The sequence below is a fragment of the Odocoileus virginianus genome, chromosome 2 (assembly GCF_023699985.2).
Source record: "Odocoileus virginianus isolate 20LAN1187 ecotype Illinois chromosome 2, Ovbor_1.2, whole genome shotgun sequence".
Taxonomy (NCBI): domain Eukaryota; kingdom Metazoa; phylum Chordata; class Mammalia; order Artiodactyla; family Cervidae; genus Odocoileus; species Odocoileus virginianus.
This window is the reverse complement of record NC_069675.1, coordinates 10200574-10226416: the sequence shown is the minus strand read 5'-3', so window position 1 is coordinate 10226416 and position 25843 is coordinate 10200574. Positions and strand designations below refer to the sequence as shown.

At 46.3% G+C, this 25843-nt stretch overlaps 1 protein-coding gene across 4 annotated transcripts in view; it reads right to left on the bottom strand.

Moving 5' to 3' along the window:
• SLC4A5 (solute carrier family 4 member 5) overlaps positions 1–25843 on the bottom strand; it is a 136497-nt gene that overhangs the window by 2619 nt on the left and 108035 nt on the right. Inside the window, exons 16-26 of one of the 4 annotated variants that reach the window (XM_070476007.1) lie at positions 22116–22174; positions 21063–21263; positions 18530–18643; positions 16830–16991; positions 15857–16035; positions 14522–14594; positions 7735–7803; positions 7103–7276; positions 4827–4979; positions 3115–3199; positions 1947–2014 (exon numbers count right to left, since the gene is read on the bottom strand). In XM_070476007.1, the coding sequence (XP_070332108.1) occupies positions 1980–2014; positions 3115–3199; positions 4827–4979; positions 7103–7276; positions 7735–7803; positions 14522–14594; positions 15857–16035; positions 16830–16991; positions 18530–18643; positions 21063–21263; positions 22116–22174 (1304 nt within the window). In that variant the 3' untranslated portion in view covers positions 1947–1979. Of the gene's footprint in view, positions 1–875; positions 2015–3114; positions 3200–4826; positions 4980–7102; positions 7277–7734; positions 7804–14521; positions 14595–15856; positions 16036–16829; positions 16992–18529; positions 18644–21062; positions 21264–22115; positions 22175–25843 lie in introns of those variants that run through there. The other 3 variants (XM_070476010.1, XM_070476001.1, XM_070476016.1) reach the window with 3 other exon arrangements.

Sequence of the window (25843 nt, the reverse complement as noted above, 5' to 3'; positions counted from 1 at the left end):
CTAGGATATGGTGTTTTTAAATGCTCTCTCCCAGGACAGGGTTCTAGGGCAAACAGTTGTGTCTTTGCTGTTGATCTCTTAACACATCACAGGAACTAGCAGTATCCTATCTGCCTGGCCTTCAGCTGTCACAGTTACTGCTCTAGCCCTACTTCAACCTATTTTCCTCACTGTTGCCAAAGTGAACTTCTGGATCATGAACCTGACTGGTCCCCTATTGTTCAAAGGAGAGAATTCATCCCCCTTAGCCTGGCGAGACAAGAACCTTCTCTGCTCGAACTCCTGCTTGCAGTTTGCCCTGGTCTTTGCCGCGTGTCTCTAGTATTTCAGGCCTCTTCTCAGTACCTCTATGTTGTGCCTTTTCTCTCTCTTTTCCTTTTCTGTCTACATCCGGTAGATTCCTGTTTATTGTTCCCAGATTCTCTGCGTAAGGCTGATCCCTCCCTTAGATTCCTGTCCTTGCTCTTACGTGTGCTCCGTTGTTCTTGGCCCAGGGTAGTGTATATCTTTGTTCACATGTCTGTCTTTCTCTATTGCCAGGGATTAAGCACAATGCCTGGTAGATCATGGATGCTAATATGCTAAACTAGATCATGTTGCTGAGTTTCTTTTCTTCACTGAAATGGAATCCTGCTATTTAGTCATCTTTGCTTCCATCTACTTTCATAGATTCAGTAAAATACCAGTGTAGTTAAGGTGCCATTACCATTTATGAAATTTTCTGCATTTTTGACCTTGTCCTACACTTCGTGTCCTTTAACAGGGTTTTGGAGATATTCTATCCTGATCCAAATTCTCTCCATTAACTGAAATTGGAGCTGTTGGAGATTCAATTTTGTATACTTTAAAATGAAAATAAATCAAGATAGACAGAGTGCTTTTCTCCTAACACATTTATTTATAAAGATCAGTGCATGAAGGTCACAGGAGCCCTGACTCAGGAAGTGGGATGACATGGCAGGCAGGTATGTGATTTGGATTTGACACTCCTGGGTTACGGTGGCCTCGGGCCTAATGCTTGTACTGGTGATAAATCTCATCCGGGCAATGTGATAACAGCTTTGACTTATAGCTCAGAAGATCCCTTGGGTGATCTACACTCTCTGTACATGTGTCCTACAATCTCTGGGTGACTGCCATCTGTATCTGGAGTCAGCTGCCGCTCGTCTTGGGACAGCCCGTGCTTTTCCCGTTAGATCTAGCACTGGACTCCTGTCCAGTTTAGGGTACCCTGTAGGATCAGGACTGCCCTCGCCATCTTCCATAGTGATGACTGAGGCAGACTCTACTGACTCTGAATTCCTCTTTTCCATTTTTGGCCCCCTTCCTTGTTTTTGGTCATCAAGTAGCCCCACCTTTTTTGAGGGTGACTTCTCATTAAAAACAGCAAGGAGTCACACTGTTGGCATGGGAATTGCTGGAAACTGGGCCTTGAATTCTTTCTTGACTATTTTTATCTCCACTTGATCATTGATATTTAGTTTTCCTTGATACCTTTTCTCACCTTTGCTAATTAACCATGCTGTTACTTTATCCCACAGAGTATTAAAGTGCTTGGTGTTTGATCCTTAAAGTTCATTTATCCTGGCTTTCAATAATATATACTTAAATCATGCCTAGTTTCTATTGTCTTTTTTTCAATATTTACTTTGAATTTTCATTCTACTTAATACTTTATAATAACTTCCTTTACTGAAGTTGAATATCCTTGTGTGTTGTCATCACATGATGTCAGTAAGAGGACAAATTTGTTATCTGATACTTAAGCAGGTCTGTGCCTTTGTGTCCTGTTTTGGAGCAGCAAAGGCCTTTTACTGAGACACTGGCTTGAGAAATCATAGTCGTTCAAGCCATTGCTTATTCTCTCTCTCTTTTCTTTTTTTTTTTGCTATTAACACTATTATTCTCTTATCTAATACCCAAAGAGTCTGTCTCATGGCTGTTACCTTCGGTCAAGTTCTGAGTCACTGAAGGAAGAATCAGAGTGAGTAACTCCAACTGGAAGATCCTTGTCCTGGCAGGAAAATTAAAGTGTCAGATATGGAGCAGGTTTGAGAACTATTCTGGAGAATACTCTCTTTCTCCAGTGCTTCCCTCACCCATTTCTTCTCCTTTCTATTCCCCAACCCCATGGCCAGTGCTACACAAGATGAATACAGGGCCCTCAGAGATGGGTGGCTTCTGCTTCAGTTATTCCTTCACCTAGAGGCAGGTGAGAGGCATGACAAGGGCCAGGGGGAAACAAGGAAGGGTGATGGAAGTATACACAGAGGAAAGAAGGAGAATGGGAAATTCAAAAGGAAGAAGTACTTCTGCAGGAGAGTATAATGGGAAGCCCCTTTGTTGGAAGGCCCTTGTGGGGGCTGGCAGGATCCCTAAAGTGGGTCTTTGGGGAAAGTGGCAAGCCCTTAGGAGCACCAGGGTCAGGACTCATGTTGGAATCTTTCAGACTACGCCCAGGATAGACTATGTTGTCTTGATGACAGGACTGTCCACCGATAGGAAGCTGAGGCCGGGAGTGGGTAAAGACAATAATAAAATCCCCCAGGCTCTTCATAAGCCACATCTGTCCTGGGCCGGTTCCCTTTCAACATGTGGAAGGTGCTTGTGACTCATTCCGAATCTCAGGGACCAAGCCCTGGGACCTTGACTAATTCATAATGCTAGTGTCATGCTACTTCTTCTCCCAAAGGCAACAGCTCAGCTGGGATTTGAGCTCTCCATCATTTCAACAATCACGGGCAAACATGCGAGGCTCAACAGGTCATGTTTGGATTAGTGCAGTCCGAACCAATGCAGGAGGGGGCAGGCTGGCGCCATGGACAGCTGGGGGCACTAGGGGCTCTGGGGTAAGGAAGGAAAGAAGGGCTTTGCCCACACTAAAGTGAAGATTGATCACTGAAATCCGTCCAGTCTGATGTGGGGCTTCCATATGGCTGGAGTCCCAGTTTTTTTTTTTTAAGTCCCGATTCTTATAGCCCACTTCTCTTTGAATTCTGCCTAGCACAGGAGTCCTAAGACCAATAAATCTGAGTTAAAAATGAAAATTCCTTGAGGAAGAGGTGGAGGATTAGTAGTAAGTAGGAAGGGAGAGACACTATGTGTTTTACTTACTGTTAATGCAGTGGATACCGTTTTGGGGATCTGATTGCACACTTTCCATGGGAATCTTTATAACTGAGGGAGGAGGGAACTGGGGCTGGAGAGAAACAGTGGGAAGAGCTGATAAACACCACCAATACAACTGGCTGCTGGCTTTCTTGCCAGGATGGAAAATACGTGCATCCAGTGTGCAAATCACCATCCTGTTCACATCCAGACAGATGGCGGGCACTGCAAATACCCTGGGGCCGACTGAGGACACTGGGAAGGACACTGCTCCTGCAGGAATGTTGCTCATTAGAACTGTTTCAGCTGTCATGATAGCAGTCATCTGAGAGTGAACCTCACACCAACCGTGAAGATGTGTGTAACATGAATTATGTTAATTGGATCCCATTTTTCCTTTGAATATATAATCCAGAGATGCTTCTTCCCATCCCTGAAATAGTTCCTGGCATGTGGTAGGCACTCAAATATTTATTGAATGAATCAATGAAAGAATAGTTGTCTTTAAAAGGCACTTAGACTCTCGGTTTCTTTGTTTGCAGAACCTAACTTTCAAATCATCTAACTCATTCACACAGGGGAGTTCCCTGGTGGCCTAATGGTTAGGATTCTGGGCTTTCACTGCTGTGACCTCGGTTCAATTCCCTGCTCTGGGAGCTGAGACCCTGTAAACCATGCAGTGCAGCCCTTTGGGGGGGGGAAAAATCAATGAAAAACATGTGGACAGGGACTATGGGCCTCTTACCTTCCTGGAAGAGGACAGTAATTAAGGACCAGGGGAGTTTGGGCCTATCACTATCCTCAGAAGATGGTTTAATCGTCACCAGTCAGTCAGCAAGGGCTTTGCCTATGAGCAACTTTGATCTGCAAAAGGCAAGATTGCTAGAATAGTTCATGGTGGAGGCAGGGATATGGGTTTGGGTCAGACTGGGAGAATGGGAGCCAGACATGGTATTAGGAATGGCATGGGCAGCTTAGTGCATTGGAAATGATCAGTGTGGGGAATGGTTTTCTTAATTCCCTCCTAGACATGCCCATCTTGAGTCACTTCCCTTTTGGAGACAGTTTCATCATTTGTAATGAACACTTGAAGTAGACAATCTTATCCCCGAATATTTTGTGATTTACTATAAATTCAGGACTGGCTTCTCGTCTGAGATGGGGAGGAATATGGGAGAAGAGAGGGGCTGATGGGGCAACTGAGAGGTCTCAGGCATCTGGGGAATAGGTCATTCCTTCAGTGAGGACCTGTGCCTCTTCCCCCACCTCCCTCCCCAGGACCCTAGGGACAGCCCCAAGCAAGACTTGGCCCCAGTCTTCCCACTTGCCCAGGAATCCAGTCTCCTAATGAGTCCCCATCAGAACCCTGTGCCCAGGCCTGCCCTGTCCTTCAGAGGTCGGTTGTCATAACCTTGATGATGGAGCCGAGGCTTCTGCCCTGTCCCCTCTGGGGCCTGTTGCTGTTACGGTGAGCCCCGGGGCCCACAGGGATTGGAGACAGCAGGCCTGGCCAACCTTTCCCCTGGGTGAGGGGGCTCATACATTCTGGCCTACGCTGACGGTATTCACATAAACAGACGTGATCTCAGCACACCAGACCAAGGCTGGGCCCGGGCAGTCCCCCTGGCGACCTGAGAAGCCACCCCTCCCTGGCTGTGGCAGAGGTGGAGGGAGGGCCTCGATCCCTCCCATCAGCCGAGGCCTCCCATCCTCCCCACCTCCTCGTCACTGTCCTCATGGGGCCCTTTCCTTCTCTTCTTCTTATCCGCCTCCTTTTTCTCCTTCTCTGGGAGGATGTTGTCAATCCAGGCCAGGTCATGCTGGGAAAAGACGAGGTCCAGAAGCCTTCGAACAATGATGAGACCCAGGATCTGTGGTGAGAGTTCAGAGGAAACCATGGGTTCAAGGCCCCAAACTCCGGCATTTTTTTTTTCCTCCCTCAGTCAGCTATGTTCAGGGACTCTTGCTGGTATCTTTGGAACCTTCTCAAAACTTGCCCCAAACAATGGTTCCCCTCCCACCCATCTTGGTTCCTCTCATCTGGCCTTTCCTCAGTTGAGGGACAGAGCCTGTGACAGCTGAGGTGGGAAGCCAGGTGGGGACCATGGATGGAGAACTAGTTATTCTTTAAATTAGTGGTTTTCAAACTTGAACTTGCATCAAATCACTTGGTGGACAGTTAACACACAGATTTGCATCTCTAACAAGATGATGCATCTCCTGGCTGAGATGTTGATGCTGCAGATTCAGGAATTAGATTTTGAGATCAACTGTGCCTATGTCTCCATTTCTAAGAGCTGCCAATCTCTCTGCTAACAGAAGCTGGATGCTGCCATATTTAAAGGAAAGTCCAGAAAGTTTTTTTTTTTTTTTTTCAGGATAAACAAATTAAAGGCAAAACATGCGTTCTTTGGAGAAGATTAAACACTGACCTTTTAATAAATGCAGTGGGTCCAAGTAGCTACTTTTGAATATTGTCCTTTCACCCCCAAGAACTGGCCATTAAACGAGATCAGGGAGACAACCATCCAGCCAGATTTAACACTGGGTCCTGTGTCTTGGGAGCAAGCAGAGCTGGGGAGTTGGACAGACCTGGTTTTCAAAAATCCTGGCTCTGAAAACAGATCATGGTTGCTAGGGGCAAAGGTGGGAAGAAGGGCTGTCTTCGCAGGGACAGCACAGCATTTTACAGGTGACGGGGCTGTTCTGTTTCATGACTGTGGTGGTGGAATCACTACTCTGTGATTTATCAAAACTCAAAGAATGGCAGAGTGAATTTTATTGCATGTAAATTAAAAAACATCAATGTGGGGGAAGGTATGAATCTTGGCTCTAGCCCTTCCTGGTTGCATGACCTGAGTCACTCACAGCCTCAGGGTTCCAGTCTGTAAAATGGGGTTACTAGTAATTCTTTAGGGCCAGTCACAACTAAATGAAACAGCACTCAGTTCCTGCCCTTCATCACCCCTGAACTCCCCAGTGTTGGAGAGGATCCATTTTACATTCCCTGGAGTGGTGGTTTTCAACCTTGGATGCAGATTTATGCTTACCTGTAAACTTATTACAAACACCAATGCCTGGGTTTTTCTAAGATTCTGTCTTAATCGATCTGTGGGTGAGGCCCACATGTACTTTTATAAAACTCCCTTATGAGCAGCCAGGGTCAAGAAGCACTGACTCAGAGCCCTCCCAGGATATTTCCCATCTACTCTGTGTTCAATATGGCCCCTAATCCAGCCCTGCAGGCTTTGGGGCCTGCCTAGGGCTTCCCCAAAGCATTAGTCCACAGTAACCCCCTCCATTTCCCAGGCCCCAGCAGGGGCAGAGCCCATTGCTCCCCATGGGGACAGATGCAACATGTTGTGGGCTTTTCTTCTTTTCACTTTTAATTTTGGAATAATTTAAAACTTACCCACAATTTCAAGAATAGCCAAAGAATGCTCACGTACTTTCCCTAGCCTCTCCAAACAATGACATGTTAATGACATTAAACTTTGAAGTTCTAAATCTCTGATTTCTAGCTCTCCCTATCCCATCCCCCCATTCATTTTTTCAAATTCCGTTATATTGAAAGGTAGACTTATACTTAGCATAGATCTACTTCTGCACTTGGTTTGGATTTTGGCAGCAGGGCACTCGGTCTCCTTGTTGAATTTGCCCAGCTCCATCACACCACAGAGAAGGGGAGTTTGGGCGGCTTTTGCATTCTCACTGAGCCGCCCCGCCCTGAGCTGGGTGGAGGCAGGCGTGTGGACTGTCAGTACAGTGTCCACCCACCACACACAACTTCTGCCCCCTCTAAGCCTCTCCATTCCACCACCAACCCCCCAGCTCCATCTGGCCTGGAGTCACAACCTGAATCTTGCTCTGCGCCTGCCTTTGTGACCCCAAGAGAGTCAGGCCATTGTGGAGGAGACCAGGGTGGGTCTCCCCGTGGACACCTTCCCTGGCTGAACCTGCAGAGCAAGAAGGGAGAAGCCTGTGCCCACCTTACCATGACTGGGAAGATGATGGCGGCCACTGTGGACTTGAGGATCCAGAGCACAGCCAAGCAGAGTATCTGCACCAGGGTGAAGAGGTGGATCCGGCGCAGGGGCACGTGCCGCAGGAAGGCATGGTCTGGCTGGTGCTTGGCCGGCATCAGGAAGAGTTTGCAGCGATCCCAGAACTGGTGAGGACAGTGTGAGTCTCAGCCAGGCCATGGGGACCCTGCTCACCCTGCTGGGGGCTTGGGTCTGGTAGAATGGGTGCCGTAGCAGGGTCTCATTGAGGGGAGCCCCTGGTCAGGTCTTGAGGATGCAAAGGAGTGGGGATGGAGGTCTAAGAGGAGGTATAGTGAAATTTTATCGGGGGGGCGGGGTTTGCTGAGCTCTTGGGGAGGGGTACAGCCCTGGTGCTGGCCCCAGTAAACACTGTCCACTTTCAAGGAAAATGCAACCTAAAAGCAACACAAGCTATCCAAGACATCTGGTATATCATGGTAAATAACAAAATGTTTTCTTCTGTGCAGCTTGCCTTAGAGAAGAGAGAGGGGTAGTGAAATGCTCATAGGAGTCGGCGTGTCTGGGTTTTGAGTTCTGAACCTCAGATTCTTCATCTGTAAACTGAGGACCTAAGGGTCTTTACCTGGATGCCGTTCAGGGAGGCCACACCCATGTAGAGGAAGACTCCATAGAGCACCGGCAATGGGATGTACTGAAACGAGAGGGGCAGGCAGAGCTCTGGGCTGGGCCGCACCCAAAACATGCTATAAACGTTACTCACGACACTTGAACTTAAAGGAAACACGGGTCCATGACATCATTCCATCTGTATATGATTTATGAGGGTTTTGCCTTACTATTATATAAGGTAAAAATTTCAACTCATCAACAGACAATTGCTTTAATAAATGTGGTATGTATATTTCTATATATCTACAGATATGTATACATCATACATACATACAATAGAATACTCTCCTATTACACAGCCATAAAAAATGAAATATTGCCATTTGCACAACATGGATGAACCTAGAGAATATTATACTAAGTCAGAGACAAATGTTGTATGACATCATTTATACGTGGAATCTAAAAAATAATACAAAGGAATCTTTGTATAAAACAGAAACAGGCTCAGAGACAAAGAAAAGAAACTTACAGTTACCAGAGGGGAAAGGGAGAGGGAGGAATAAATTAAGAGTATAGGATTAACAGATACACACTACTGTATATACAACAGATAAACAACAAGGATCTACAGTACAACACAGGAAACAATATTCAATATTTTGTAATAACTTACAGTGGAAAATAGTCTGAAAAAAATCTGGCCTAATCAGCCTCAAAGTCGGGGAGCAATTAAGACAGAAATGAAATCTTAGATAAAAGATTAAGCTGTAACCTGTAACAACACAAATCTTTTAAAATGTATTTATTTCTGGCTGCACTGGGTCTTAGCTGCTGCGTGTGGTTGAGGACAGTGGAGGCTACTCTCTGGTTGCAGTCTGCAGGCTTCTCACTGCAGTGGTTTCTCTTATTGTAAAGCACATGGTCAATCGTTGTGGCACATGGGCTTGGTTGCCCTGCTGCTTGTGGAATCTTCCTGGGACCGGAGATCGAACCCATGTCCCCTGTATTAGCAGGGAGATTCTTAACCACTGGACCACCAGGCAAGTCTGACACAAATTTAATATGGCTTAAAACTTCTGTTTCGCTCTAATGAGTGTGAAAACCACATCAAACAGAAGAACTGGACTGTCTTAGTTTGCAGTTACCAGTAACTGATTATCATCACCTCATTATCAAGCCTAGGGAATTGTCTCGTCTTGTCATTTGTGTATTAAAAAGCAAAGACATCACTTTGCTGCTGCTGCTGCTGCTGCTAAGTTGCTTCAGTCATATCTGACTCTGTGCGACCCCATAGACAGCAGTTCACCAGGCTCCCCCATCTCTGGGATTCTCCAGGCAAGAACACTGGAGTGGGTTGCCATTTCCTTCTCCAATGCATGAAAGTGAAAAGTGAAAGCAAAGTCGCTCAGTCGTCTCCGACTCTTAGCGACCCCATGGATAGCAGCCTACCAGGCTCCTCCATCCATGGGATTTTCCAGGCAAGAGTACTGGAGTGGGGTGCCATTGCCTTCTCTGTCACTTTGCTAAGAAAGGTCCATATAGTCAAACATGGTTTCTTCCAGTAGTCATGTACAGATGTGAGAGTTGGACCATAAATAAGGCTGAGCACCAAAGAACTGATGCTTTCGAATTGTGGTGCTGGAGAAGACTCTTGAGAGTCTGTTGGACTGTAAGCAGATCCAACTAGTCAATCCTAAGGGAAATCAATCCTGAATATTCATTGGAAGGACTGATGCTGAAGCTGAAGCTCCAATACTTTGGCTACCTGATGCAAAGAATTGACTCATTGGAAAAGGTGCTTTCCTGATGCTGGGAAAGATTGAAGGGAAAAAGAGAAGAGGGTGGCAGAGAATGAGATGGTAAGATAGCATCACTGACTCAATGGACATGAAATTGAGCAAACTCTAGGAGATAGTGAAGGGCAGGGAAGCCTGGTGTTCTGCAGTCCATGGGATTGCAAAGAGTCAAACACCACTTAGCAAGTGAACAACATCTTGTCATTTACAGGCTGAAAGAGCTTTCTCAAAAAATCTGAAAGGCCTGTGACATTATACTCTGACCAGTGATGGGGCTGTGATCTAGAATTCTAGATTAATTGGTGCAAATCTTTCTTGGATCTCCAGGGAGGAGCTCTTCTCAAATATTAATGACAGAGTATAGTGGCAAAAAGGTGCCTCTAATGTCAGCTTTATACCACTTGCTAAAGCAAAGAACAAGGATCACAGTCCTACAAACATAAGGCCTTCCTATATAATTTGAGGTTGAGATCGTGAGGACAATATGGGGAGCAAAGGGGAAGCTTCGGATATGATCAGGAGTTCCTCTGAGGCAGTATGCAGAAATTCACAATCCTGACAAGCTGTGGTGAGTTGCAAACAAAAAAGTGAACAAGAAAAACCCTTTGGGGCTTGGAATGACCTGAGAACCTGCAGAACTGAGTATGTAAGACATTTATGCTGCCCATCAGATACACAGCCACTTTATCCCCCAGTGCCCTTGTTTGGCAAGATAACCAAATATTTGCAAATTGGTAATGGAAAGACTGAAGATTATCACTGATCCTCTAATAAACATCACTGTATCTAATGTCAGTCTAACCGTTCATTGATTCAGAGAGATGGGTAGGAGGTGGATTTGTTCCTTGCTGCTCAAAGTGTGATCTTTGGACCTGCATGATTTGGTACCACTGGTGAGTTTGTTAAAAATGCAGAATTTGGGGCCCCCCACATAGTCATTGAGTCAGTATCCTCATTTAACAAAATTTCCAGATGATTTTTAATACACATGAAAGTTTGAGAAGTCCTGGAACAGAACTCTACTGGAGGAATTGGTACAGAAATAGGTGACGTTAATAAATGATATAGAAACAATAATAACAATAAAAACACTAATAACTAGGATCTAACTTGTACCCTCTAAATTTGCAGCATCTTCCCTTTTGGCTTATGTAGCCAAAAAATTAAAAATTTCAACAAAGCATGGTCTTGGGTAGATAGTTCTCTAGTGTAAGTTCTCAATGAGTATAGTACTTGCCTATGTTGATAGAACTAGGAAAACTTAGAGTTGCAAAAACTTAAGCTTCATGGAAAATTTTCTTGATTGGAAATAAATTCTGGGATTATATCTAGTAACTCAAATCTGGTTTAAAATTGTATCTTTCTTGAACTGACTATACCAAATATCTCCCTAAAATCAATCTCATGTTTAGTACTGGTGTCTACCAGTGGCTTCCCTGGTGGCTCGGTGGTAAAGAGTCTGCCTGCATTGCAAGAGACGTGGGTTCGATCCCTGAGTCAGGAAGATGCCCTGGAGAAGGAAATGGCAACCCACTCCAATATTCTTGCCTGGGAAATCCCACGGATAGAGGAGCCTGGGAGGCTACAGTCCTTGGGATCACAAGAGTTGGACACAACTTAGCGACTAAACAACAAACTAGTGATGATGCTTTAATCATCTAACAGTTTTGAAATCCTTGATATAATTAGAAATCTTAAATCTTATGGTCAATAAGACCTTAGATGTCTTTCCTGTTATAAAATGTGTCAAAAGATTAAATAAAACGGTTAAATAAAATGATTATATATGTATTTCCATTCATTGTAAAAGAATGGCAGTGAGATTTTTCAAATCCTTTTGTGATAGAATGCAACGACAGTATCAGAGCATTTGGAGCTATAATAAACCCCCCAAAAACATTTTCATGACAGCTAAAGCAATAATGAACATTTTCCCATAGATGGCATCTTACCCTGTTTATAGAGCCTGTTTTTCTCTTCTTTCTGCTACACTGCATGGCTTGTGAGATCTTAGCTCTCCAACCAGGGATCGAACCCAGGCCACAGCAACGAAAGTGTGAGTCCTAACCATTGGACTGCCAGGGAATTTTCTCATTCCCCACCCCCACCCAGGGCTGAAATTTTATTTATTAAAATTTTTTTTAAATTGCAAGATGTTTGCTTTACAATATTGTGCTGGCTTCTGCCATTTATCAACATGAATCAGCTACAGGCACACATACGTCCCCCCCCTCCCCGCCCCCCGCATGAACCTTCCTCCCGCCTCCCACCCCCCACCCCATCCCACTCCTCTAGGCTGGCACGGAGCACTGGGTTCAGCTTCCTATGTCACACAGCAAATTCCCACTGGCTGTCTGTTCCACACATGGTAATGCACACGTTTGCATGCTACCCTCTCAGTTCGTCCCACCTTCTCCCTCCCACACTGTCCATGAGTCTGTTCTCTGTGTCTGCAGCTCCACTGCTGCCCTGCAGACAGGTTCATCAGTGCCATCTTTCTAGATTCCATACACACGCGTTAACATGCAATGTTTCTGTTTCTCTCTCTGACTTCACTCTGTACAATAGGCTCTAGGTTCATCCACTTATTAGGACTGACAAATGCATTCTTTTTTTAAAGCTGAGTAATATACATTGTATATATGTACCACAAACAATAAATGCTGGAGACGATGTGGAGAAAAGAGAATCCTCTTGCACTGTTGGTGGGAATTTAAGCTGATAGAGCCACTATGGAGAACAGTATGGAGGTTCCTTAAAAAACTAGGAAAAGAACTACCATATGATCCAGCAATCCCACTACTGGGCACATACCCTGGGGAAACCGTAACCGAAGGAGAAGCGTGTACCCCAGTGTTTGTTGCAGTGCTTTTGGCAAGAGCTAGGACATGGAAGCAGCCTGGAAGTCCACTGACAGATGAATGGATACAGAAATTGTGGTAGATATATATATATATATATATATATATATATACACACACACACACACACAATGGAATGTTCCTCATTTTAAAAAATATTTATTTATTTGTGCTGGGTCTTAGTTGCAGCATGTGTGGGATCTAGTTCCCTGACCAAGGATTGAAAATGGGCCCCCTGCATTGAGAGTCCAGAGTCTTAGCCACTGGACCACCAGGGAAGTCCCCTCATTTGTTTTTATAAGATGCATAAATTAATAAAGAAATACAGCCCACAAGCTTTTTGTGTGGAAAATTGCAGCGGAAAGGAGTTTCCATGACTGCTTCCAATAGAAAACTATATTTTACCAAAGAACAAGCAATGAGGCTACACATCGTTTAAAGTATGACCATCAAAGGCTTTGGCAATAGCGTATCTTATGCACAGAATTATTTTCAACCCAATTACTTTAAGTATATTCCCTGGGCATGCTGTTGATATTTATGTTAAGCAGATAGACAATATTAGTGCAAAAACAAAAATTTACTAAAATTCAGACTTCCCTGGTGTCTCAGACCATAAAGAATCCACCTGCATGCGGGAGACCTGGGATTGTTTAATCCCTGGGTCGGGAAGATCCCTTGGAGGAGGGCATGGCAACCCACTCCAGTATTCCTGCCTGGAGAACCCCATGGACAGAGGAGCCTGGCAGCTGCAGTCCATGGGATCACAGAGTCAGACACAACCGAGTGACTGAGCACAGCCCACAGCAAACATGAGGACAAAACCCTAGAGGACTTATACTTGCAATATAACGTGTCCATAAGATAGTGGATTAAAATGCAAATGAAACAAAAGGAGGGAAATGAGTGGAATTTTCTAATTGCTTTATGTTCCATTCAGATACAAACAGGAGCTTGTGAGAAATGAGTAAATAGCTGAACGCTCAACAGCTGGGGCAGCAGGCCTCTCACAGGGAGGCAGACACTGCATCTACCATGTTTGTAGGAACTTTTGGCTCCTAAAGTGCCTGTTGGAGCTTTTTTGACACACACACTCAGCTGTTAGACAGTGTTGGGATCGACAGGCACAATGGTTCCTTGGAAGCCTCTCTGTAAAAGCAAATACTCCCTGACCATTTAAAATACTCTTTTAAATTAACAAAACGTCCCTCTCTTCCCCATGGTATGTAATCTGTTTCCTGCAAAATGGAAACATCCCTTAAAAAAATTACTCAGCCTTAACACTGTTCGGTTGTGTTCAGCACCAGTTGTCAAGCCAGAATTTTTTTCCATCATAAATCAATTAACATCACAGTTCTTTAGTCTTTTTTTCCCACAAGCTCACCCCTGAATGAGCCATTCTGGGAGATAAATGTTCCAAATACACTCCCCATCGCTATCACCTCTTCCAGCTGATCTAAAGGGACTATTTGAAGCTATAGTATGAGGAAGAAGTCACTTATGTGCCCAAGACATGCTAGACAGAGGAGCAGAAAACAGGCCCCAAGAGCAGTGACAGAAGCCTCCCCCTGCAAATTTTAAACTTGAGAAAACATGTGAACAAGGAGGCCAAAAGCCGCAAAATGGAAAAAAGCAACTTGAGAAGCTACTGATTTAAGCACGGATGGAACTTGGCAGAACTTTTTGAGGGAAGTGTCCTCCAGAAAGATGAGGGTGGACCCTGGGAGGGGTAAGAAAGAGCAATGAGGATGGCCTGGTGCTGACAGTAAAAGCGAAGTCGCTCAGTCGTCTCCGACTCTTTGGGACCCCATGGACCGTAGCCTACCGGGCTCCTCTGTCCATGGGATTTTCCAGGCAGGAGTACTGGAGTGGGTTGTCATTCCCTTCTCCAGGGGATCTTCCTGACCCAGGGATCGAACCCAGGTCTCCCACATTATAGGCAGACGCTTTACCGTCTGAGCCATCAGAGAAGTCCTGGGAACAGAGAGAGTAAAGGATGCAATATCACAGAAAACAGTAGTGATGATGGGGTATCTTTGGCCTATTAGGGGCCATGTGGAGAGCCTGTTCCCCACTCTGAAGCGTCAGGCCAGTAACTTCTCAGATGGACAGGGCCCTGGCAGAGGGTGCAGAGCCTCACCTGCAGGATGGGAGCCAGGAAGACAGAGGTCCCTGTCAGGATGAAGACGATGGTGCCGGTCACTCTCTGCTCCCTGGAGAGAAGAGCACATGGTCAGAGGGGCTGGGAGACACTCCGTGGCATTCCAGCCTTCTGTGGGCACTTGAAGGCTGTGTCCAAGGCCCTGGGCTCTGCCTTGCTCTCCCACTCAAGAGAGTAAACCAGTGACCTGAGGACAAGCTGCCCAGCACATGCGTAGAAAGTGAATCTGACTGAGGTGCAGGCATTTGTAGGGGTCTTCAGGAGGCTGTTCAATGGGTGCTTGAGCCACACCAACTTGGGTTGAATCCTGGCTCTGCCACTTACTAGCCATGTGGCATCAGGCAAGGCCCTAAACGTCTTCAGCACCGGGAGAATGTACTTCATGGCGCCCACCTCAGGGGTTGTTGTGAGGATGAAGTGGGAGATGAAGTGCTCATTATCCCTATCCCTGCCTTTCAACTGTAACAGGACCTCATGTCTGTGGGCCATGACTGATGAGGATGTAGGGGAGGGGGGCCAGGCTGCTGGCAGAACAGTTATGGGGGCTGGAGGGCAGGTGTGTTTTCTGGAGTGCTCAGACCCAGGCACAAGCCTGGAGGGAGCTTGGGGCTTTTGGGCAGACTGCTCAGGCCCAGCCATCTGGGGCTTGGGGATCCAGGAGAGGACACTGCCCTGACCCCAGGAACCTCACTCGGGGCCTGCTGGGTGGCCCAGGTATTCTCAGGCCATGGGCAGAAGTTCTTAGGGCAGTCATGTATGAGAACTTCAGTGTCCGATGCGGGCTCACCCCAGGGCTCCTAAGGGGTGGAAGATGCACTTCCCTGCCTGAAACACCTGACTTGGGCATGAGCAGAGGGGCGAGGGAAGGAACGGAAGTGACAGGCCGTGGGCCACAGCCCAAGGGTAGAAGTGGTCCTGGAAACGCTTTCTGGAGGAATGAGATTGAGCAGGACATGAACCCTGATTGGGGGGTTTGAGGGATGGCATGGCAGGGAGTCTTAGAGAGGGGACAAAAATCAGGTCAGAAGGTGCTCTGTGGGAACCCTTGAGTGGCCTATATAGGCGAGAGGTGAGAGTGTGTGAAGGGCTGCTGGGAATCTGTTAAGAAAAAAATGCCACTACACCTGAACTTTTGTCTTCCTCTTCCCTCCCTTCAGAGCTATCACGCCTATCTCTGTAGATCTTGGATTGTTAGAGAAGGAGCCCTATTCACCCAAACACCTCGATGGTAAGAAAAACCCACTCCCCCCGCCCCCCCTGCAAGACTGACCCCAACTCCTGCTCAGGTGGTCGCGAGGCCCGACCTTCACCTACCTGACCCCCAGGAACTGGGGCTGCTCCCCAGGGGCGCTGGTCTCTGTCTCCATCTTGAGGCTGTCGATGTGGGCGATGGAGATGACCGTGGCAGCCACGTACCAGGGGAGCCCCATGAAGGAGCAGAGAGCCATGAGGATGCCCACCCAGAAGAGGTCCAGATGGTAGCCAGCCGCCTTCTGCAGAGGCAGTGGGAGGAAGCTGTCTAGGGAGCCTGTTCCCCACCACCTGTTGGGGTGGGGTGGGAGAGACAGAACTCTCCCAAAGCAGCCGTTCTGTGGACGATGATTTGAGGACAGTGTTCTCAGCCTTCTAGAGAGCACTCTGCAAGGACTGCCCCCCTAAGGTGATCAGGCCTTACCAACCCCAGAGTTTGGTGAACCAGGGAACTGATGCAGGTCAGGGAGGAGAGAGGTGTTCAGGCTCAGGGAGGCCCTGGGTTTGGGTCCTTGGGAAGCAGAGTCTTCTACCCAGCAGTGCAACATCTCTACAGTTCCCTAATGAGATGCCCCAAATGGGGCATATCTAGTGCAGGCCTAGAGTGGTCCAGATTGGGATGGGGGAGAGGATAGCTGGAGTCTCCTCAGACCCAGAAGCAGGGAGAGGAATTGGAGGGGCCGGGAAGGCGAAGAATGCTCCTCTGTATATGGTCTGGATCAAAATCCATCTGTTCAGACTTCCAAGTTCAATGTCAGGAGACAGAGTTGGGAGAGTCACTTTGGGAGAAGCGAAGAGCCCATGCCCAGGGGCCCACCCTGGGTTTGGCCCTGGCCCTTGGAGCCTCCCCCGGGCCCTTCTGGCTTTATCCACGTCTGGAGGTCACATGCCCCCTGCCCACCCCGGAACTCCAGTCTTCTGCCCTCATGCTTGCTTCACAATGGCCCAACATTTTGCAGGAAGCAACACCTCCTCCTTCATCCCTTCTGACTCTGTGGGAAGAGGCTGTGCCCCTAACTCCTAGCACCAGGCTTACCCTCAGCTTGTTCTCCTTCCGGTTGACTATGACGGCGGTGATCTGCTGGTCCATGAAGATCAGGATCGTCACCAGCAGGGCGGGCAGGATGCTGGCTAGGTACACCCACCACGGGTTCTTCCCAAAGGGGGCCACGAACCAGCCTCGGTCAGGCCGTGTGGGCTGAACAGAGCAAAGGAGAGGGCCCCTTCCTCTCTCCCTTGTCCTGGAGCACTTGTCCCAGTGGCCCACTCTCCCAGACCTCTGCTCTTCCCACACCTGGAGTACTGTTCAAGTTCATTCTTTCTCCTTAAAGCCATTAGGTCCCTGCATCTTTAAAGAGATCCAGGAGGCATAGAGGTCTTGGGAGGGATGTGGTTGTCTACAGAACAAAGGAGATGATTTGATGCAGTCTCTCTGGGCTTGTTTGGGAAAGAGGGTGGTGGAGAGTCAGAGGACATTGGGAGAGAGTTTGTGGTCACTAATTGCAAAATATGCTAACAAGAAGTGGGACTGAGGCCTAAAAGCAAGAAAAATGAAAATGAGAGGGCCAGTGCCTGACACTTTCTGCCTCTCCTCTGAGTCATCTGTCAGGGGAGTGTGATAGGGTTGTCTGTAAAACACCAAACATTAATTCGGACTTGCATATTGAGAATGAGGCATTATCTGTGCAGGAGCTGGGCTGAAGTTTATCTTCTGCTTATTTAAGAGGAAGAAATACTTTAAATTTCAAGGCCAGCATGAGTTTTTATGAGATATTAAAGCTGAAATAATGTTGCAAAGATCAAGCCCTCGAAAGTAGGGAAGGTCAGTTCTAGAACCTCTACCTCCCAGTTCAGTTTAGGTGGACGGTCCTCCTTGTGAGGCATCAGGGCTCAAGCAGAGCTACAAGCAAATAGCACCAACTCTGGACTAATGGCTCAGTCAGTAAAGAATTTGCCTAGAGCATAGGAGACCCAGGTTCGATCCCTGGGTTGTGAAGATCCCCTGGAGAAGGAAATGGCAACCCACTCCAGTGTTCTTGCCTGGAAAATCCCATGGACAGAGGAGCCTGGTGGGCTACAGTCCATGGGGTCAAAAGAGTTGGACATGACTTAGCAACTAAACCACCACTACTAAGGGGAAATTGATGAGACTTAAGCAGGCCCTGGAAGCTCCTGGAGGACTTGTTAAAATGCGGAGTGCTGAACCACACCCCCCCAGATTTTCAGATCACATGCGGAGGATTATTGGTTTGTGTTTGTTTTGTTCACCTTGCAGCTTGCAAGATCTCATTTCCCTGACCAGGAACTGATCCTGGGCCATGGTAGTGACAGCCCGGCATCCTAACCACTAAGCTGCTAGGGAACTCTCGAGGATCACTGTTTTAAAGGATCATTTTCAACAGATCCCAAGTGGCTCATGTTATAGACTACCATGAGTGAGGGAATTATGGACCCATAAATGGAAATCAAGGGGCTTCAGCTTGACTGAAGGGTGGATTCTAGCACCTTCCCTTTATCCTGTGGCTACACAGCAGAAATTCATCATGGATATATCTGCAAGTCACCACCTCAAAGGACTGCCCCCAGCAGGCTGTGTGGTGAAAGGGTGAAGCATATACAGGGAACCAATGTGGTCTCTTGGCTGAGTACATTAAAAACTTGATCAGCATAGAAGGGAAGAGATCTGTAGCTGGGGGGCAGGCAGAAAAATGCCCAGAGCAGGGTTCCAGAGCAAACCTTAATTTCACTGGGCACCAGCAGCTTGGGGGTTGCCAAGCCGAAACAGGCATCAATTCCACAGAAGAGCAGGATGGAGAAGATGATGGAAAAGTCAGCTATTAGGGCGCGAACCTGCAAAAGAGAGATGAGCAAATCAGAGAAGCTCCTGCCCACTCCAGGCAGATATCATCCTCCAGCAGCAAAGAGGAGAACTGCTGAGAGCTTGAGCTCCAGAGTCAGAACACCCATCTTCATCTGTCTCAGAGAGTACCAGTTTTTCTCTAAGCTGGATGAACCTGGTGTCACTCCCACCCATTGCTTTTTGTCTCCAACACTTGGTTTTCTAAAACCTTTGTGTTTTTTACCAATCTGACAGCTGTGAAATGGTATGTTCTTACTCTTCTCTGCAACACTGAATTTCAAGAGGCAATGTGGTGGTTTGTAAGTAATTTGACAGCAGAAAAGGTAGTGATTTTTTAAAAAGTCTTCATTGAGTTTGTTACAATACTGCTTCTATTTTACATTTTGGTTTTTTGGCCACAAGGCATGTGGGATCTTAGCTCCAACCAAGAATCGAACTTGCATCCCCCTGCTTTGGAAGGCAAAGTCTTAACAACTGGTTCACCAGGGAAGTCCCAGGACTTTGTTTTAATCCATTTGTATTGCACGTACACTGTTTTTCACTCAAGTTGTATTTTGTAAAGGCCAAATAAAAGACTCTTTAGAAAGAGTAAATAGGTAAAAGAGAATGAAGAACCGAAGAATAAATCTAATAAAAAATGTGTAAGACCTCAAGATCAAAACTTATAAAACACTATGAAGAGAAAAAAAAACACCTTAATAAATGACAAGGCATACCACATTCATGGGGGCTTCCCTGGTAGCTCAGCTGGCAAAGAATCCACCTGCAATGCAGGAGACCTGGATTCGATCCCTGGGTTGGGAAGATCCCTTGGAGGAGGGCATGGCAACCCACTCAAGTATTCTTGCCTGGAGAATCCCATGGACAGAGGAGCCTGGCGGGCTATGGTTCATGGGGTTGCAAAGAGTCAGACACGATTGAGTGGCTAAGTACAGCACAGCATACCATATTCATGGATCAGAAGACTCAGAATTTCTCCTCAAGTTGACATTTAGAGTTAACATAATTCTATCAAAATTCCAACAAGTTTTTATTTTGGTGAACTTTAAGACTCTAAAATTTATGTGGAAATGCAAAAGGCCAAGGCATTATTGGAAAAAAAGGACAAAGAGGGAAAGTTTGGTCTGTAAGCTATACATATGTATTAATCAGTCTTAGAAATGAAGATTGATATTGACATAAAATAAATCAGTGAAACAGAATGAAAAAACTTAGAAACAGATCCCATCACATATGAACATTTGGTATATGGCAAGGGACACACTGCTTCTCTTGTGGTTCAGCTGGTAAAGAATCCTCCTGCAATGCAGGAGACCTGGGTTCCATCCCTAGGTTGGGGAGATCTCCTGGAGAAGGGAAAGGCTACCCACTCCAGTATTCTGGTCTGGAGAATTCCATGGACTACAGTCCATGGGGCCGCAAAGAGTCAGACACGACTGAGCAACTTTCACTTCCAAGGGAAACACTGCAGAACAGTGGGCCTCTTTAAAAAAAAAAAAGTGCTGGAGCAACTGGCTATCAAAATAAAAACCACTCTCTCACACTTAACATCAAAAGCAATCCTGGAAGATTATAGATTTAACATGAAAGGAAAAACAATGAAGCTTTGAGAAGATAGAATGTTTCCTATCCAATATTGTCTTTGAGGAAAAATTTGATATATTTGATTACAGTGAAGCTAAGAATCTCCATTAATCAAAATATACCATTAAGGAACTTCCCTGGTGGTCCAGTGGTTGGGAGTCTGCCTGTCAATGCAGGGGACACAGGAAGATCCTACATAATGCCAGAGCAACTAAACCCGTGCTCTGCGATTGGAGCCACCACCACAATGAGAAACCTGTGCACCACAACTAGAGATTAGCCCCTGCTCATCGCAGCTACAGAAAGACCCTGTGCAGCAGTGAAGGCTCAACACAGCCGAAAAAAAAAAAAAAAAGGAGATACCATTAGCAAAGTAACAAGGCCAGTCATGGAGCAGGAGAAGAAGTTTCTATCCAGAATGTATAGAGTTTCAAACTGGAAAGAAAAAGACAATCCGATTGAACATATGCAAGAAATTGAAATAGTCTCTTACAAGAAGAGAGTCAATGGTCTTATGGCCAATAAACACATGAAAAGATTTTCAACTTATTAGTGGCTGGGGAAATAAAATGAAGAAAACCACAATATACTACTAGGCTAAATAAAAAAGTCTGATAATATCAAGTGTTGTCATGAGGACTTGACAACAAAGGAACCCAGTTCTCTCTGACTACAAAGTCTGTGCTCTTAACAAAAAAAAAACATCAGTGAGCAAGAGCTGATGTGGACCCATCACATGGACCAGAACCCTCTCAGGGACTCAGCAGAGGCCGCCACGTGGACTGTCTGACGAGAGGCCCCCTTCTAACTGCAGGGTGAAGTTACCTTCGTAGGGAAGTAACGGCTGAATTTGAACTTCTTCAGGGTCAGGGTCATGGAGTATGTCCCGAAGAAAAGGATGAATGACATGAGTGCCAGGTCTGGGATGAACTGGCAGGAATTACCAAGTAGGCGCCCACCATAGTTCAAACACTCCTTTTTGCTCAGCAGGGACCAGTCCAGCGCTGTGAGGTTAAGGGGATTGTACTTGGAGACCAAGACAGGAGAGAAACAGTCAGGGCCTTCCTGGCAGGTCAGCTGTGTCCCCCCACCTGCAGCTTCCAGGCAGCCCACACAGCCCTCCCATGCTCGCAGGGGGGTCCCAGCTCTCCCGCCCCATGATGGTGCCCAGCAACAGAGCTATGCTTCTGGGGACAGGCTGTTGCAAGGAACGACAAGCAGGAGGCTCCCTGGGAAGGTCAGAAGCTGACACGTGCTTCTTCATTGTGTTCTAGGAGGTACTACTGTGTTCGGAGGAAAAGTGCAGGTCTGGCTCCCATCCCAGTCAACCATGGGTCCTGTGCACACCACCTTCCTAGAGTGTCTCACATGTATCCCCCCCTTTCCTTCCTCTTTGAACACCCTTTCACAAACTGGGGCTCACACCCCACCCATGTCAGACTTCTATAAGGTTAGTCACTTCAGTCACTTGACCTTTGGTGTCCCAGATGCTTAAAATCCAGGGCACACAAAACAATTATGTACGTGTATATAATATACATTCCTATACATATTCATATATGTATGTTCCTAAGTATGTACATGTACATACATTCATATACATGTCTCTAAGTATAATAAAAGGAGAGTAATTTATTTAAAAAGTTATATTTTGAAAAATTAATGTGCAGATATTCAGGAATCCACATAATGAACTAAACAGATGCTTGCCACTAGCCATTATGTATGTTTGTATTAAGAGAAGTGTGGTAGTTTGATATAATGATGGTCCCCAATGAATCATGCCACCCTATGTTCACACGTCTCGGCAATGTGATATTCACAGTTCTCCTACAGACAAAGTCCCTTAAATGTCTGAAATAAGAGGAGAGGACTTACCAGAGAAGTGTTGGTATTTGGTGGCAGCATGGCTGAAGCATTGAACACGGTTGTATTTGCTGTGGATGAGCAAAGGGCATAGGGAAGGGTCATCGACCGCTGGGTGGGGAGCCTGCACCCCACCCCGGGCCCCACCCTTTCACATTTCCTTCCAGTTCCTTAGGGCCAAAGACTGGCTTTCACTGAGAGGGCAGCTGCCCCTCTTCACTCTTCTCACTTTGCCTGGGGAGGGACACTAGGCCACAGTTCTGATAGACTAGATGCATCAGGTTAGGACAGATCCTATCTGTTTCAAAGGGCTGGCTTTAAAAACTGCTGCCAAGACAAAACTCTAACACAAGTGGGTAAATAATGTGCCTTATGAAACCCTACCACTCACCTGACGAATGCCTCTGCTCTTAGACTTTAAAAAATATCTTCCAAGAACTTACTCTTTGCCGTGCATTATGCCAAACACTTAAACACATCATCTTGCTAAGTTCCTAAATCCCCAAGAAATCTCCCTGTTGTAAAGATGAGGTAACTGAGGCCCAGAGAGGCTAAGTAACCTGCCCATTGCCCAAGGTCACACAACTCCTACTTGAAGGAGCCACTATCTATCCCAGACAGGCTGGCTGAAGCCGACACACCTCCCAACTCTAGACAGAGAGCTTCCCTTCCTGCTCTGCTCCCTTTCAAATTACACTTCCCTTCGCTCCTGCCCTCTCCATATGTGTTTTGATTTGTTTTTTAGGTCAGCTGGGCCTGCAAGAACTTGTTTGATATCTTTCCTAATCTGCCCCATAAATGCTTGCCGAGGAAAATTAAAGCTGGTCCAGGACCAGAAGGAGAATCAGGACCCCAGAGGTGCTGCTCTCAGCCGCTCACTCTGGATCCCTTGTCCACGCTCCCTGCCCCAGCCTCAGCGCCCTGAGTGCAGTAGAGAAGGGTTCATTTCCGGGGCCATGAGATGAGTTGAGAGGAACTATAACCCCTCATCCCTGGGGGGATGCGGCCATTTATTAGCAAGCAGCTTTGGAGGGCTGCTTGTTGCCATCTCTCTTGCTCCTGCACGGCACGGGTGAAGGGGAAGGGCCGGAGCCTCCTTGCCTTCCAAAGGAAGGCTGACTCAGCTCTTCCTCTGTGGCTGACTTCAGCAGGAAGGAAGGAGGCCCAGCCAGTTGGCTGGCAATGACCTGAAATGCATCACAAGCCCCATGTGGCTCCTGCTGGCTCTGGTTAGGAACCCAAAGGGAAGAAGAGGCTATTCTTGAAGCATCCTGCAACCTCCAATAAACTGTCATGGGGTGGATGTGATCAAGGACCCTTTAATGTGGCCCATACTTGGGCATTTGCAGCTGGGAGTGGCTAAGGAATTCAGTCTTGATCCATAGCAGAATATTTTGAGAAGTTCTACAAACGCAGAGGTTTGTTAGATTATTCTGAAGAGAAATCAAGGACAGCTGCTGCCTTTCCTCATACCACTGACCAAAAGAACATGATGCACAGTTAACAATGGAGCAGAGAAGGCAGGCAGGAAGGCTGACTCAGGGCTACACGCACAAATGCTTACAGGACTCCCAGCTAACACCTGAGCTGGGGAGTGCAGTGCCGTTCTATTGCCCAAGTTGTCAGACCAGATTTTCCTTTGATGTCTTCTGCTTAGGCTTTATCATTCTTTGATATTGAGAACAATATAAGGTTTGTTTGAAAGCCACTTGGAGAAAAAGGAAGAACTATAACATGGAAAATCCCAGAAAATTTCCAGCTATTAAATAGTTTTAAATTCTAGTGTTTACAAAGTGGTACTCACTTCGGATTGAAAGCAGCCAAGTCAGTGTATGCAGCATCCATAAACAGAATACAAATCAGTTACAATGGAAACAAGATTAAATTAAAAAGAGTGCCCCCAAATAAGCTCTTATGATAAAGAGTGAGAGTGCAATGGCCAAACTGGGTTTTGCAGTAACACTAGGATTATGGAACTATTAGAAAATGAGTGACCCATGGACTGGGAAAGAAACCATCCTAGTTAGCTCCCTCACTCTAGTCTGCTAAACATCTAGAATCTTCCCTTTCATATTCTCCTAATCAAAACTAACTTGTCCTGTTTCCTATTCATTTACTTATCATGAAGAAACTGACAACCTAATCTCACTAGTGCTAGTTGCTAATAATGATCTGGTTTAGTAGAGCTGTGGTTCTCAAACTTAAGCATGAGAATCACCCAGAAGGCTTGTTAATATACAGCTGGCTCTACCCTCCAGTTTCTGATTCAGCAGGTCTGGGATGGTGCCTGAGAATCCGCATTTCTAAGTTCCCAGATAGTGCTCATGATGTGTCTAGGGACCAACTTTGAGAACCAAGGCAATAGCATGACCCGAAAGAATGCAGTGACCTTAGGGGCCTGGCCCAGGTCAGACCAGATGCTATTTGGAGTTAGGTGGATTCGATAATGGTTCTCAAATCCTACTTTATATGTCCTTTCATGCTTACATCCCCTGTTCCTAGGGAACCCCTATATTTGGTTTCTCCTGTGGATAGATGATTCCCAGAATGTCCATATGACCTCAGAATTTGGACCATTTCTGAAAGAAATCAAGCGTGTGTAGTTCTAAAAGCCATGTTTGTGGGAACATGTGTATTTAATGCAACGGATCTGTAGTTCAAAGTGTGTGAGCAGAAAATGAAAGTGACCCAGTGGGGCTTGGCCCACAGAGGCAGGATTTACTCTAGGGTATGATGACAGGAGCCAGCAGGTGGGATCTCCTTAGTCTCCTGAGCAAGCAACATGCCCTGGCTCAGGGTGAAGGACAGCTTCACCTACTGCTGGATTTTAATGAAATACCTCAAAATTAGTGATAGAGAAAAAAATTCAGTGCAGTGACAGAGGGTGAGAGCATACAACCAAAACCACACTCTCTGAGGTCAGAAAACTTTATAAGGCCTAATCTAAAGTAGAGTGCATGGTAATTGTGCAACAAATATTTTGGCTGACTTATGATCAATTATTTTTAATCAACCATATGTATTAAGGTGCTGAACAACACAGTGTCTACTTATGTGCAATTTCAACCCAGTCTGAGTATAGATATGAAAATCTCACAAGCATCCCATGAGACCAGCACTGCCAGCACTGATACCCTCTCTTCTACAGCTAAGAAACTGGTGTGACCTTGGGTGTCTCTGGACCTCAGTTTGCTCTGTGAGTCCAGCCTGGTGGTGCTAGGAGACACGTGGATGTCCCTCTAGCCTCTGCTGTTACAGCATCCTGGGCATTCTGGGTGCATCCCACTGAGGACTCCTAGGGGCATGATTACGACTATGAAGGAGGCCAGTGGTTCACGAATGGAAAGTCCTGACACTACAGATGATACATTTTTGGTCAGAAAGGAACTTCACAGGAATGGCACTGAGTATTATCAGATTGACAAGTTGGTTGATTTAGCCTCCCACCCAGAGCAGGGATCCTTTCTAAGAGACCTTTGGCAGATAGCTATCCAGGTAGTGTCCAAGTAGTCTGCTACCACCCGAGGGGACCCGTACCTCTCAGGGTGGTGGCTCCCACCACTGTAACTTATACCTTGAATTCAGCCAGCATTTGGCTTCCTGGAGCTTTTGTTAAACCTCAGCCTTCCTTCTGCATCTTATAGTTACACAGGGTGAATCTGGCCCCTCTGTGACATGACAGTCCTTCTCTCATACCGCTCTAAGATCTGGTTAACCCCAGGTTCTCCAATCATTCTTCA